The sequence below is a fragment of the Opisthocomus hoazin genome, chromosome 16, assembly GCF_030867145.1.
Source record: "Opisthocomus hoazin isolate bOpiHoa1 chromosome 16, bOpiHoa1.hap1, whole genome shotgun sequence".
NCBI lineage: Eukaryota > Metazoa > Chordata > Aves > Opisthocomiformes > Opisthocomidae > Opisthocomus > Opisthocomus hoazin.
The window spans coordinates 18470068-18485528 of NC_134429.1; the positions used below are offsets into that span (position 1 = coordinate 18470068).

The 15461-nt window shown below is 57.5% G+C and overlaps 1 protein-coding gene across 4 annotated transcripts in view; it reads left to right on the plus strand.

The window, feature by feature from the left end:
* Positions 1 to 225: 225 nt before the first annotated feature.
* LOC104336064 (tyrosine-protein phosphatase non-receptor type 11) overlaps positions 226 to 15461 on the plus strand; it is a 62380-nt gene continuing 47144 nt past the window's right edge. For 3 of the 4 annotated variants that reach the window (XR_012765687.1, XM_075437394.1, XM_075437395.1), the window contains exon 1: positions 226 to 318. Coding sequence is in view for 2 of the 4 variants with exons in the window: in XM_075437394.1 (XP_075293509.1) it covers positions 305 to 318 (14 nt within the window). In the remaining 2 variants the exon portion in view is untranslated. The remainder of the gene's footprint in view (positions 319 to 15461) is intronic. The other variant, XM_075437396.1, reaches the window with a different exon arrangement.

Genomic DNA, 15461 nt, shown 5'->3' on the forward strand with positions numbered 1-15461 from the left:
CAGGGCCACGGCTCCAGGACGAGGACACGGGGGGGGGCTGCCCGGCGGGGGTCAGCGGCGTGCCGCGGGTCTGTCCCTCGCCCCGGCAGCCCGGCGTGTCCCGCACAGCCGCCGCTTGCGGGGCCGAGCCGCCCCGGTGCGGCGTGGCCGGGCGGGGCGTGGCCGGAGGCGTGGCGGAGGGCGGGGATTCCCCCCCGTTGCGTCACAGGGAGGGGTTTCCCCGGCGGCCCGCGGCCCAGGCGCCCGCCGGGAGCGGCGGTGCGGGCAGTCGGTGCGGAGCCGGGTTCGCGGAGCCCACGGAGCCATGACCTCCCGCAGGTAAGAGCCGAGCCGCGGCTTCCTCCTCCTCCTCCTCCTCCTCCTCCTCCTCCTCCTCCTCCGGCTGGGATTTGCCCTCGGGGCTGGGGGCGACGGGGTCGCGGTTTGAGCCCCTGCCCCGCAGGCTTTTTGCGGGTCCCCGCGGGAGAAGTTCGCTGCCTCGAAGCTTCTCGTTGTCCGCGACCCGCGCTGGAGCCGGGATGCCGAGATGGGAGCGGGTGTTAAAACTTGCTCGGAATATCTTCGGTGGGCTCCGGGCTGAAGCGAAGCGACCGCGGCGCGTCCGGTGCGGTGTTGGTGCCTCCCCGGGCTTCTCCCGAAGAAGCTGTTCCAAAGCTTCCATCTCTTCTTCTCGGTGGCAGCGAGAGGTCCCGTGACTCGGGGACATCGTCCCTTCTCGGTTCCTCCGCTGCGGCTTCGAGAAGGGGTCAGTAGGCGTCGAGCGGGTTGCGTGCGGGTCCGGCAGCCGGCTGCGGCGCGGAGGGGTTTCTGCGTAGCTGGTGTGGGGGTTCCTCATCCTTCTCTCTCCTTTCTTGTCACCTTAAGGTGACCTGGAGAAGTGTTTGTTGCTGCTGGAAGTCGTGTGTTTTGAAACACCCCGGGGAGGGTGGTGGCTGGGGAGCAGCCGTACAGCTGACGGTCGCTTCAAGCTGAGGAGCGGGATCGGTTACAGGACGGGGAGTGCTTGTTTGGCGTCGGGACAGGGCCGAACGCGGGCAGGTAACGCATGGGGTCTCCACAACCATCTCTTGAACATGTAGTAACTCCAGGTTCTCCTCGCACGCATCTTGCGGCGCCGGGAGTTCGGGGCTTGGTTGGTTTATGGGTTTTTGGGTCTCTTTTTGCCATCGAGCACTGGCTGTCTCTCCCGTCCGAGTGCTGAGCTGTGGTTTGCGAGTGTCTGGTTCAAAGCGTGCAGGAGAAGTTTAGGAAGAGGCAGTGTGCATCTGGGCGGTGCCACCTTGGGTTACAAAACGCTCTTGTTGATGGGTGGTGGAGTAGAAGGCAGAGGGCTGGGGCTTGGGGCCCCTGGGTTGTGTTCTCAGCTCTGGTAGCGCTCTCTATGCCCACAGGTGAGTCAATATTTGTCCACGCTAACTAGACCTTGCTAGCTCCACCCTGCCGGGCAGTTAACCTGGCCAGCAGACCACCAGAGACACCAAAATGGTCGCAGTGCTGCTGCCAGCTCAGCCCTTGCAGGAGTCCTGGGAAACCTGGCTGTGTCGTACTCTGCTGAGAAGGGGTCAGAGCTCTGTGGGTTGGCTTTTGTGCTGGGGGTTGATTGCTCCCAGCATCTTTTGCCTCCACCCTTTACACCTGGAGCAATGGATTTGCTGCTCCTGGTTCCTTAACGCTGCTCAGGTCCTTTCTCCCCACGTTGCAGCAAGACTGGCTTGGCCCCATCCTGCCTTCTCTTGCCTAGCAGCTCGTAGGGTGCCTACCGGATTTGTATGGCATCCTTCTCTTCTGCCTGAACCCTGGCTGATGCTGTTCTCCCTCTGGCTCAAAGCATGGCTTGATTCTGCCCAGGTGGGTCTACAGAGAGATCAGGAGCTGTGCTGGTGGGGTGTGGAGTGATTCTGCCCAGGTGGGTCTACAGAGAGATCAGGAGCTGTGCTGGTGGGGTGTTGAGAGGCTCCAGTGGTCCCCAAGGAGGGATGGTCGCTGAAGTATGGAACAGGGGACCCTTTGCCTACTGTCACCATCGTACCTGCATCCTTTCTTGCAAATCTCTCAGGTTTGCACGGGAACCCTAGGAATTAAGGACACTTTGGCATGGACAGGCTTGTGGGCTGACTCGTAGAGGCTGGTGGTGTGGAGCCGCTGAAAGCCAGTGCCCAGTTGGCCTGCTGTGCTGGAAGAGGGCACTGCGAAGCGGGGGGATCTGTGGGGAAGCAGTTTCTCAGTAGCTCCATCCCAGCTGAGCTGCTGGGGCCTCTCTTCGGGGCCCACCTCCGCGGCTGCACGTTCGCTTGGCAGCGGGCTGCGGTGAGGCTGTCACCAGCTGAAAACCCTGGGAGCTGGTGTGGATAGAAGTGTGACTGGGGACTGTCACTCGGGTTTGGAGCATGCACGACCTGCCATCACTGTCCCCCTGCCACAGCGCTGTCCCGTGGCTGCAAGGTAGGATGTCCTGGTGGAAGCAGTTGAGCTTTGAAGACAATCTGCTGGGACTGAAGGATGCTGTGTTGCTTCCTGCCCTGGCACAGGGGCAAGGTAGTAGGGATGTCTGGGTCAGGGGAATGGCTTCAGGAGCAGGCGTGGTGGCCTGCAAGCCTGCAGGGACAGGGTGACATATCTAATCACCCATGGGTTATTTTTTACCCTCGCTCCTGTCCCTGGGCTGTGTGACTCTACCAACGCGAGAGCTGTTCGGATAAGCACGTGTCCCTTAACTGATGCTCTCCGAGAGGCTCATGAGGAGCACAGGCTTGTGTGAGTGCTGGGACCAGTAACACTGGTGCTGAGTGCTGGGCACTGCTTAATGCCTCTCCTCCCTGCGTGGGAGCGTGTGTGGGGAGGAGATGGGCTGACTCCCTAGCTGAGAGGAGCAGCTTTACCCTAGGACGTCTAGGATATCCGTGCATGCTAATTCTTTTCAAGGCAGATGGAAGGGAAAATAAACCTCTTTCTGGGTGTTTGACTTGCTTGGTGAGCTCTCCTCGTGGCCGTGCTGTGTCGAGGAGAGGTATCAAGGGATGGTCACGGTGCTGATGGTCTTCTGAAAGGCCGTGCTGGCAAAGCGCAGGGGCCCAGCCTGGAAAGCAGCGGCCGTGTGTCCGTGCGAGGCGTGTGGGCATGTGTGTGACACCAGGGAGCATCGAGCCCCGCTGTGCAATTAAACCAAATTCGTTGCCATCAGCCTAAACCACAAAGCTGTTGCAAATCCTGAGCTCCAAGCTGCTGCCGGGGCCTGACAGCGTTGTTTCTTAAGAGCTTGTTGAAAGAACGACCGTTTCTTTCCCTCTCCCGGCTTCGCTGGCGTGTGACCTCTGAGCTGCAGGCAAGGGTTGGAGGTTGGGGACACAACTCCCCCCAGCCAGGACAGAGGGATCTTCTGGAAGGGCGAGAGCCCAGGAATCTGAGCATAACGGCTGCCCCTCCTCTGCTTTAGAGGATGTGATCAGAGACCTTTTGCTGTGATCTTGGTGGATAAACCTCACGTCCCTGTGGCTTGCAGAGAAACCGAGTCGTAGAATGGTAAGGGTTGGAAGGCACCTTAAAGATCATTTGGTTTCAACCCTAATGCCTGGTTTCTTTTCCTAGGAAGGAGTTGCCCAGCTTCTGGAGCGCTTGGTAGGTGGCAGCTGGCTTGTGCGTTGCCCTTGTCTGCAGGGCAGGCTCTTTCTTTACATCCCGGTTTCGTGGGATGCTGTGGCTGGGAGGAAGGGAAGGGCAGGAGGAAAGCAGTTAAACGCCAGGTTCTGGAGCCTGGTTGTCTCCAAAGGTTGCCCCGGTTCTGCAGGACTGGAGCGGTCCTGTCGCGGAACTGGTGCCTGTGTGTGATGATGATGGAGGCCCTTCCCCTCGCGGCGCGCTCTGCGGTGGTTTCGGTGCTTTCAGCGTTGCTGCTGCCGGCGAAGCAGCTCCCAGCGCGGAGCAGACGCTCGCCTTTCCTGCCTGCCCGTGGATGAGGGAAGCCTTCCTCCTTGGAACTGCCCCGGGAAGGGAACGCTGAGACCGAGGGGACCAAATTCCCATCTTTCAGGGCAATGAATGAGCACAGGGGGACTGGTACCCTGGTGAAACGCTTCAAGCAGACCTGACGCAGAGCTGCTGAGCAGTGTCCCATCCCCAGAGCCAAGTACATCTGTTTGACAACTTTTTCCCCCCACGTTCAATGAACCTTTTTAAAATCTAGTTTATGGCTTAGCTGAATTACTTTGTCCGTGCTGATTTTACGGCACTTTGTGGGTGGTTCCCTTTGAAGTCGCTTGTAATTAGGAGGAGAAGTACTGGGGTGGGAAGCAGTGGCTGCTCCAGCACGGCTCAGAAGTCGGGATCGGCCCCAGTCCTGGGTGTGCTTTCTCCGGGGTGGTTTGCCGTGCTTGTGCAGGACACATTGCTGCGCCTCCGAGGCATCAAATGCATCCAGCTGTATCCCGAAACCTGGCTTGGTGTCCAACCTCGAGCATCTGCTGCAGCAACAGGAAGGATCGTGGCAGTCCCCTGAGCAGCCTGCGGTCCCGGCTTTCCCACTCCCTTTCCCAGTGAGAAAACACACGCCGCTTCCTGCGCTCGACCCAAAAGTAAATATTAACCTGGAGTATTTGCAATAGCTGCTTACTTTGGCAACGTGGCTGGTGGCGGGGATGTGGTAATTTCTGGTCCAGGAAGCAAAACCAGGTCAGTGTTTTGGCATCTTGGATGTATTCATCAACAACGCGTCACGGGCAGAGCTTAGGGCAAGGGTGGCTGGAACTGGGATGACTGCGGATCTCTCTGGCGGGGCCGTGCTCAAGCCCACAGCGTATCCGAAGCGCCGGCCCTGAGCTCTGCAGTGTCCTCTGGCAATTTTCTGCTCGTTTCCATCCCTTTGGGCAGCACTTGGCGCTGGAGCTGACTTGTGCTGGGCTCCGGCACGAAAAGGGCCAGGCAGCTGGGCACGGTGACCGCAGCAGCGTGGCTTCGCACCCTGGCTCCCTTCGCAGCGTCTCACTCGCATCAGGAGGCTTCACGAGCCGCTCCCCGGTGCCTTTCGCTTCCCTCCGTTGCCGCACCTGAATCTCGGCTCAGGTTTTCCCCGGGTTTCTCTCTCCAGCCAGGCTGTGTGAAGATGTCTTTGGACTCGGGCTCTGTCAGCGGCGCTGCGGGAGAGTCAAAGCTCAAAGCCTGTTGTGCCGATGTGTGCTCAGGCTGCCTGTACACACGTTGCCTGGACAGGCAGGGAGGTGAGGGGTGGGAGATGCTGTGGTAGCGAAAGGAGCAGACGTGCTTTTTCACCAGGCTTTACTGTGGTAAATGAGGACGAGAACATTGGCAGCGACTTAAATTACATTTCAGTTCCAAGCCCCAAGCTTACTGTTTATCTCCAGATAGGGCAAGTTCACAGAATCACAGCATGGTAGGGGTTGGCAGGGACCTCTGTGGGTCACCCAGTCCAACCCCCCTGCCGAAGCAGGGTCACCCAGAGCAGGCTGCACAGCACCGTGTCCATACACCGGCCATGAAATGCATAAATAATGTCCTCTCGCCTCTTCCAGCGAGGCAAGAAGAATAAGAACGGCCTCACTCAAAGAGAGAAAACGAGCCTTGGTGATTTTTCCAGTATCCTATGGTTTCCCCCCAAGGCAGAGTGAGCTGCTCTCGTTATGGTCCCAAGACAAACGAAGCGCTCTCGGCCCTGGAACGCGTTTCTGGGATGCAGCTGTATCTCTCTTGCGGGCTGCCAAGGAGAATTCCTCGCCGTCTGCCGCGGCGAGGCAAGGCAGAGCGCACCGAGGAGGAAACCAGCCTTCCAGCTCGTATTGCCAAAGCTATATTGAGGGCTGGGTGGTACCAGAGCTGCTCGCTGCCTCTTCCAGCAGTGTTTAATTTAATCAGGTTTCTAGGAGATGGTTCTCGGGAGCCTCGGAGGCACCTGAATGAATGAATCGGAGCTTTGTGCTCCGGCGAAGCAGCGGAGCTCTGCCAGCCAAGCGGCGGAAGCCTCGGGAGAGGGAACGGAGCTCCGTGCCTCTAGCACTGCCATGGAAAACCCGGCTCGTGTGTCAACCCCGAAGCCCAGCTGGAGATGCTGCGTGACGTTCAAACTGGTGGGCATTGTCCCTGCCCTCTGCTCGGCTCCCCAAGCTCAACCCTGCCCTCGCGGAGCTTCTCCCAGCGGCTGGCTTCTCGCGTCGACCACTCTGCTGACTGCATTGAGGGACTTGGAGGGAAAGTTTGTGCTCTGCCATGGGGGCTGCGGCGTATTCCTCGATTTGGGAAGGGCTGGCCTAGCCAAAGGGCTCCTCTGCCCTGGTGCCAGTCGCTCCGTGAGCGAACCAGCAGCCTGGTCCCTCTTAAGGAGGGTCCTGTAGGTGGGGATCCCACAGCTGAGAGCTTTGCTGTGCCCAGCCCTGGGTTCCCTGCTCACAGGAGTGAGTAGGGGTTTAGTACTGCTGTAGTACCTATCTCCATAGCGTCTTGGTGGTGTTCACCCTCCCACCCTTGCAGCGTAGATGCCCTTTGATTCCCAAGTGGCTCACTAAAATCTTATTCCCCAAATGCTGGCGTTTGGGTTTCCATCCCTTCCCTGAGGGGTGAACAACGCTAACGCCTATTTCCAAGCTAGAAACAGCCCCATACCCTCTGAGGGGGTGGGACACACACACACACACACACACACACACACACACACAAGTACTCCAAAGGCTGCAGTGCTTTAAGCGTTGATTAATCCTTTTTCTGCAGGAGCAATGGGTTTATTCTGTTGCTTTTTCACTGCCTTGACCAGAAGTGGTGGCTTGGGCAGGGTTGCACTTGCTGCCTTATGAGCTGAGCGGTGGGGAGGGATGGAAAGCACAGTCTGATTGCGTGTTCCAGGAAACGTGCGTAGGATGGGACCTCATCAGATGGTGGGGCTGCTCTGGCTGCAGGCTTCCTGCGTGAGGCTGAAGGGAAGGAGGAAATTCTTCGCATTAAACCAAGCTGGAAATCAGGAACTGTGTGCTTCCTCTATATGTGGGGTGGGGTTTTTTTTTCTGCAAATAGCTCATGGTGCTGCTTGTATCGAGGGTGCTCTCCAAAGACCTCTGCCTGCGTGCGGTGGCTGAGGGACGTGCTTGGGAGAGATGCGCGCTTCAGCATCTCCTCCTGGGCTTGCTGAGCTGCTGCTGTCCTGCAGCAGATGCTGTGGCTGTCACGGTGTCCCGGGCAGGTCCCATGTGGGAAGGGTGTTGTCCAGCTGCAGTAAAAGCATCTCTCCGGTGGTCTGGGAGTGCGTGACTGAGTGTCAGGCTTTCGGGCTGCGGGAGGACCAGGGGGCTCTGCCTTGCAGCCCCCCTTGGCTCCGTGTTTCAGATTTTCTGCGTCAAGTCCCAGACGTTTCCACGTGGACAAGAGAAACAGATGAGCCTTGTCTTCTGCTGCGTCTTCTTTGAAATGCCCTCCTGGTTGATCACAATGTTCTCGGTGTCTCCATGCTGCAGCCCTTCTGCTCTGCTCTGTCTGTCTGTCCTGCAGAACAGTCTGCGGAGCCCCCATGGACCCCTGTCTGGAGACAGATGGGCTCTGTTCTGCTCCCATTGCCGGGGCAGGGAGCAGGCACCCTAATAACTGCCTTGAGGAGGTGGTCACCTGGTCCAGCCATGGCTCCTGGGCCCCCTGAGCCGTGGCTGCCAGCTGGAGCGTGCGTGCCCGGGGTGAATCACAGCTCCGTTCCCTGTGGCCCCCGTCACGAGGGCTTAGGCTGGGCAAGCCTCTCGCAGCAAGGAGCGATGAAGTTTATCTTGCTTGCTGCAGTCTCTTGGTGTCGAAAGAAGCGCTGGGGGAGGAGAGGGTGAGCTGAGTTTTCTCTCTGGGCTGTCGTGCACAAAGCTGGTGGGGCTGGTTCCCAGCCTGTGCTTGCTGTCGCTGGTGTCTCTTGATCTTCCCGAGCAGAACAGGAGCACGGCTGTGGGGCTGCTGACCTGGGAGCAGAGGCACCAAGAGCAGGGAAAGGCAGTGCCGAAAGCGGGCAGTCTCGGCGTGGACGTCCCCCCGGACCCTCTCACGCACGGGGACGGGGTTGCTGTGCAGGTTTCCAGCGTCTTCGGCACAGCCTCCGCTGCCGTGCTGAGGCAGGCTGAGTTCTTGGTCTCCTGCAGGCAACCTTCATGAGTTCACCTTCTGTGTGATCAGGGGGAGAAGATAGCTGTGCTGTTGATGTACGAGGAGCTTTCATGTAACTCCATCCTTTCCGTTTTCCTATCCAGCTGAGCAAGAACCTGTGACCTTAGGATAAGAAGGTCTGGAAATTCCTCCCCTGCTCAACGTACAGTCATTAGATTTATCTGGACAGTGCCAGAGATTTTTTTCACTTAAATAAATTTCAGGCTTGCAATAGCCCACACCAGAACAGCTAGGTAGGAAGAAGCTTCTTCCTGGGAGCAGACGCTAAATAAGGGATCTGCTGCTCAGTACTGGGGTGGAGGAGAGCTGTGTGAGGGTGGAGAGCCAGCTGTCCAGAGCAGACAGGGGGAGAAGGGCTGTCCCCCAAATGTTGAGGGGGTCTGCTGGGCCAGAGAGCCCTGCTCTGTGCCCGGCCACGCTGCTCCCACGCTGGGCTGCTCCCTGGCTCTGTCCCTGGGGTGTCAAAACTGAGAATAAGGCTCCAAGCCGCAGTTCACCTCTGCGGTGCCGAAGCGAACTCGGCTTTCTCCTGCTCCCTCCTCTTAAAAATGATATGTTTTGAAAGTTCCCTTTTTGGTCAGACTGAATGTACCAGTCGGCTTTCAAGGGAACTGTTTTAACCTGGCTGAGGAAGAGGAGCTGACAGAGGGCAGCCTGCGCAGCCCCACTGAGGAGATGGTTCCCTTTCCCTCCCGTTGCCCGTGCTCCCTCCGGGGTGGCACAGCCACGCCAGGCAGGGTCTTTGGTCCCCCTTCCCACCCCGCTTTGGAAGTCCCATGCCATCCTTCCTCGCCTCCCAGGGTGCAGCTCGGCTCTGTCGGAGCGTCAGCTGGTGAGGGCAGCAGGGTTGAGCAGCTTGGGCTCTCTGTCTGGCTTGACGTTGAGATGGGTTTGAGGAGACGGGTGCCGTGGGTGCCAGGAGGGTTTAAAAAGGTGGTGGCTGGGTTGACAGAACGATGGTAAAAGACCTGCCTTAGAAATATGAATAGGACACAGTCAAGAGATTGGAACATGCAACTTCCCCCCTGCTCCAATGAGCTTTCGAAGTACTTTTTAACATGGAGTCATTCCAGTTGGAGAAACTGGAGGACCTTCTTCCCAGAGGGAAGACCTGCTGGCAGTGACAGGAGAGCAAGCAGTTACCAGTACAACCAGCCATCATGCTAGGGGTCTCTGCTAGCTGCTACCTCCACGGTAAATGTGAGGTTACTCCCAGGCTAGGACGTGGTTAGCTCCTCCAGCCATGGTTTGCTGAGGCTCACCATTCCCTTCTGCAGCCCGTGATGGAGGGGAATGGACAGCTTGAACAGTCTCAGGAGCTGGAGTAACCATGAATACTTGACATAGGCAGAGGAGAGCCCATCCCTCGGGACGTGTTGGTGGGCCTTGGGGATTTCAAGAGGGTGGGACGGTGACGAAGATTTAATTTCAAAACAACAAAAAGTCCCCCTTCACACCCGTGAGCAGCATCCCTACCATGTAAGGTAGTTGCCAGGGCTATATTTGTCCTTGGTTTCTTGTTTTGGGGTAGTTTTTTTGTTTGTTCCTCCCTTCCTCCCACCCTCCTGAAATATGTCCATCAGTCTCCTCTCGAAGAAGTGTAACGAGCCCTGCCACTGATTAAATTCTAATTATAGCCGTGGTATTTTTTTTTCTCTCCAATTCTTCATGATGTATCTAGGTAAAAAATAGCCTTGGCAACTCTTCAAAGGGGACGTGGGGCTGCTATGGGCTATATTTTTGTCTTGTCACCCTGCCCGGGTCCGAAATAAACCTCCTCATTTTTAATTAGCTCGCCAGGTTATATAATCCCGAAAGCTGAGGATTTCTGGGCTCAGCAAGAACGCACGTGATGCCGTGGGCTCGGGCAGATTGTGGCAGGGAAAGGCAGCGTGTCAGGGTAGGGGCAATGCAGCAGGAATCTCCTCTCCTCTTGCTGGCCCTGGTGCCAAGTGGGAGGGAGCCTGGGGAAGCCAAGATGCGGTAGCGTAAGGCCACCCGTCTGGTCCCGCTCTGCTCTTGCCTTGCTTCCTTCTTGCCTGGTCTATTTATTTATTTCGTTGCGGTACTTGGAGAGGAACCTGCTGAATGAGGAAGGGCCTGGTTAACCATGAAAGCTCCTGGGTTGTGTTGCCTCCGGGGCTGGATCTGGTTTTCCTCTGCTCCTGGAAGAATGGGTCAGGGGTTTTCTGCCCGTGTCATCATCCTAGTGAGAAGTCCTTTTACTCCTGGCTGAGTAGAGCGCAGTTGTTTTCCCATAGCCCACATCTGAATGCTTAGGGATTATCCTACTCCCGTCACCCAACGTGGAAGATGGGAGCCAAATGATTCCCTCTCTGGGATGCTGTCGGGTGCTGGGCTGTGCAGCACCGCTGGCCCCACCGCTGCCGCTCCGCTTGCTCTCAGAACGTTCTCTGGTGTGCTGGCCCCAGGACAGCCACTGTAGAAAGCGGCCATCCTTGTGGTTTGCACGTGGGAGCCCGGTTGACTCTCCTGGTTCTCAAACTCACAGTGACCACGGGTGTCTGATGTGGGGATGGTCCTCTCACACGAGCATCCAGCAGCCTTCTGCTCCTTCAGAGTGCTTCCCTGCGAAGGGGCTCACCCCAAGCTGCTCGTCAACCTCTGCACGCAGATAGCCCAGGAGATGAGCAGGCCACGCAAGGGAGCAATGCGTGTTGGCTCTACGCAGCTTTACAATGTCTCTAACCACCAGATGGAGCAAAGGAACTTCAACCAGCCATGGCCCACACCTTGGCCAGGGGTGCCACTGGGCACCCAGGTGTGACCACTGCCCCGTGGTTGCCCCACTTGCCAGGCTTGCCATTGAATTCCTTCTGCTCGAGCCTTTCTCCAGAAAGCAGGGCTCGGGGTTGTCCCGGGGGCTGCCTCGGCGTGATGGCAGGTAGGCGTGTGCATTGCAAGCCTGTTCTTGCCCTTGGGTCGTAACCCACCACACGGACTCCAGTTCCCACTCCCCAGCATGGCTTTGGTCAGGGCTTACTCCAGCCTGTGCAAGGGAAGGGTGTGCGGCAGCAGCAGTGCCTGTTTGCTCTGGGTTGAACCAATGTACGGCCAGCTACCATCTGTGTGTCACACCAGAGCTTTGGTCTGGGGTGCATCAAGAGGAGTGTGGGCAGCAGGTCGAGGGAGGTTCTCCTTCCCCTCTACACTGCCCTAGTGAGGCCCCATCTGCAGTGCTGTGTCCAGTGCTGGGCTCCCCAGATGAAGAGCTACTGGAGAGAGCCCAGCGCAGGGCTACGAGGATGGTGAGGGGACTGGAACATCTCTCCTACGAGGGGAGGCTGAGGGAGCTGGGCTTGTTCAGCCTGGAGAAGAGAAGGCTGAGAGGGGACCTTAGAAATGCTTACAAATATCTGCAGGGTGGGGGTCAGGAGGATGGGGCCAGACTCTGTTCAGTGGTGCCCAGCGACAGGACAAGGGGCAGCGGGCACAAACTGAAGCAGAGGAAGCTCCAGCTGAACCCGAGGAAGAACTTCTTCCCTCTGAGGGTGACGGAGCCCTGGCCCAGGCTGCCCAGGGAGGCTGTGGAGTCTCCTTCTCTGGAGATATTCCAGACCCGCCTGGACGCGGTGCTGTGCAGCCTGCTGTGGGTGACCCTGCTTGGGCAGGGGGTTGGGCTGGGTGACCCACAGAGGTCCCTGCCAACCCCTACCAGTCTGTGATTCTGTGCACGGAGCTGGGGAAGGGGAGGAAAAGAAAGAGGCCGTTAGTTCTCCTCCCAGCCCTGCGGTGGATACCTTGCGTGGTCGCTTCCCATGGGCTATATTTCGCTGTATGGAGCGTGGTGTGGCAGCTGCCAGGAGCAGGGGCTGCAGAACAGCTCGCAGCAGTAGCTATATTTCACTGTATCAGCGATGGAGCGCGGCGTGGAAGCTGCAGGGAGCAGGGGCTGTGGAGCATCTCGCAGCAGTAGCTCCCAACCGGCGTGGAAGATGCGTGTCTTCAGCATGCGGGCTTCGCCGTCGGGTACGCCGCTCACAGAGGAAGGGATTGAAAGTCTGGGCTCCGTACACGTGGCTGACACGGTTGGTACGTGGATGAATTTCATGAAATAAAGGTTTTAGTCCCGTGTTAGTTTGCTTCTAGTGCTGAGCTCCAAGGCCACAACGAGAGGAGAGCCCTGTGGGCAGCGTATCTAAATACATCAGGGCGTACGTAGCGTGGAGAGGGAAGACGCAGCTCCACCGAGGGCCAGCGCAGCGTAACCGACTTTTTATTTCCCCCCCCCTTTTTTGCTGCATCATTGCAGCCGTTATCTCCGGCATCTCTGAAGCTGGGCTTCTTCAGCCTGGAGAAGAGAAGGGTGCGAGGGGACCTTAGATATGCTTATAAATATCTGCAGGGTGGGTGTCAGGAGGACGGGGCCAGACTCTGTTCAGTGGTGCCCAGCGACAGGACAAGGGGCAACGGGCACAAACTGAAGCAGAGGAAGCTCCAGCTGAACACGAGGAAGAACTTCTTCCCTCTGAGGGTGACGGAGCCCTGGCCCAGGCTGCCCAGGGAGGTTGTGGAGTCTCCTTCTCTGGAGATATTCCAGACCCACCTGGACGCGGTGCTGGACTCCGATGCCGGACCGTGGGCGGGTAGCGCCGTCCGCCTACCCGAGCGGAGGAGAAGCCTGCGAGTGTCGAGCAGGAAACCGGAGTGCGTTCGCAAGCGTGGGTTTGCACGGAAGCGCTGGCAGTAAACAAAGGAAAGTCCTGTTCTGGTTGTGAAATCACTGATGCCCTTGATGGTGCAACACCAGTTCAGCTCTTCCTTGGCAGAACATGGCTTTTTTTTTTTTAGTGTCACTTTCAACCTTGGGATGGTGACAGAGAGAGATAGGATGCGGTTTTATTCCTTGGATATTTTGTTAACTGTCTTCGGAAGAGTTTGCCTGTTGGCTGTTAGGGCAATCTCAGCAGAAAAATTAGTCTTCTGTTTGTATTTTTAATACAACAGAATAAGGGATAAGAAGAGAGCTCAAGTGCCAGTTCCCAGCAATGCCCTTCCCAGAGACAGGAAAGAGGTTTTCTTGAGGCTTCGTTGCTGTCTAGAGTCCTCCTTCTCCTGCTAGTGAAGGTTTCTATGAGGAAAGATGCAGAAATATCCCTGAGGAAGAGGCCGCTGAGCCCTCCTGGATCTCTAAGCACTGTGCAGGGCTGGCCACGAGCCATGGTTTAGGTTTGCTTTTCCAGGACTTGCAGATTACTAAAAGCAACATTGCCGAGCTTAGGGAACGACCCGGAGAAATGGCGAAAGGATGAGAAAGCAATGCCAGGAGCTCAGAGCCAGCACGGCCTTGAGCAGAATGGCCACGCTAAGCCTCTCCGGTCCTTGAAGACCTTTTAGGGTCTGGGTGAGCTTAGAAGCCTGCGCTGGTGTGTGAGGCAAGGGCAGGCGGTTTGTGCGGGAGCAGCCGTTCCCCCGTCTGAGTGCCCGCTGCCGGGAGCGGAGATGTGTGGTGAGATGGAGCGTGCGTTTCGAGAGCGGTCAGCAGCGTGCTCAGAGAGCCCCGCTGTGATTTTCACAGAATCACAGAATGGTGGGGGTTGGCAGGGACCTCTGTGGGTCACCCAGTCCAACCCCCTGACGAAGCAGGGTCACCCAGAGCAGGCTGCACAGCACCGCGTCCAGGCGGGTCTTGAATATCTCCAGAGAAGGAGACTCCACAGCCTCCCTGGGCAGCCTGGGCCAGGGCTCCGTCACCCTCAGAGGGAAGAAGTTCTTCCTCATCTTCAGCTGGAGCTTCCTTGCCCCTTGTCTGTTGCCCCTTGTCCTGTCGCTGGGCATCACGGATGTTTCGCTGATCCTGCTTCGACCAAGCAGAACCTCATGCTCGGTGTGGACGGAGCGTCTGCCCGGGGAAAAACAAGGCATTGCCCTGGTGTAAAATCAGCCCGGCGGGCTGTCCCTCGTGTCGAGAGCTCTCTGGGTTTGTGTGCAGGCGAGGGAAGAAGCTGGGAAGGTGCCAGCCTGGCTGCTGTGGGTAGATCTACTGCACGTACACCTGGCTGCTGAGTGAGCATCTCCAGTCCTCTTCTGCAGCACTTTCCCTGGGTGTAATAGTGCTTTGATGGCTCTTCTCCTCGCAGGCTCTAGCTGTGTGAAGCTGGGATGTCGGTGTACCTGCTGGAGAGGGCTTTTGATATTTCTTACTCTGTGACATCTCTGCAGTGTGTGATGCCCTGTGTTCACTCCAAGATGGAGCAAAAGTTGGTTGTTTCTGAATGCTGGAATCTCAGCAAATCCACTGAATTATAGAATCATTAAGGTTGGAGAAGACCTCTAAGATCACCAAGTCCAACCGTCAACCCAACACCACCATGCCTGCTAAGCCGTGTCCTGAAGTGCCACATCTACACGCTTCTTGAGCACCTCCAGGGATGGGGACTCCACCACTGCCCTGCGCAGCCTGTTCCAATGCCCGACCACTCTTTCAGTAAAGAAAAAAAAAGAAAACTGTTGCTCATTTAGGGTGCTGTTTGGTGGCTGCTGTAGAGGATGGCACATGTTCAGGATGGTGGCATTGTCACGGATGTCCTGGCATGAGAAAGTCAGGATGGCAGGTTCTGGCTGAACAGATGTCCTATGGCAGTTAACCTGGAAAACACCGAAGCTCTGCCTCTAGTCTGGACACCTCCATGCTGCCCATCACAGCAGATGCTGCAGGACAGCAGGGCGTGCAGAAGCGGCCCTGAACGGAGCTGAGCAAAGGGAAGATGTTGCCCTGCTGCTGACCTCTTGCATGTCCCGGGGCAGAACACTTCATCCTCGGCACCTCACTGCCCCAGCCGCAGGTTACACAGAGTCACAGAATGTTCGGGGTTGGAAGGGACCTCTGTGGGTCACCCAGCCCAACCCCCTGCCAAAGCAGGGTCATCTATAGCAGGCTGAACAGGACCTTGTCCAGGTGGGTCTTGAATATCTCCAGAGAAGGAGACTCCACAACCTGCCTGGGCCAGGGCTCCATCACCCTCAGAGGGAAGAAGTTCTTCCTCATGTTCAGCTGGATCTTCCCCCCGGAGCACCAGGAACCCCAGGAGCAAACGGGGAGGCTTGGTGCTGCTGGAGGGCTGCCTGGATCTGCTCCATTAGCAGGAGTTACGGCTCTGAGTCTCCCTCTGGGGCTGTCAGCTTTCCCCACTGAGCTGGAAGCGAGCATCCCTCTGGAGCCTCAGAGCCACTCTTCCTCCTTTAGCAGGACCAGAAGCCCAGCTCTCGCTCTACGAGTCGCTTGGGTGAGGACAAACCATAAAAGCTGACCAAGCTCCGCGCTGTTCACCTCCCGCACCCCATCTCCGGGCCCTGGGGAGGGGGGGTCA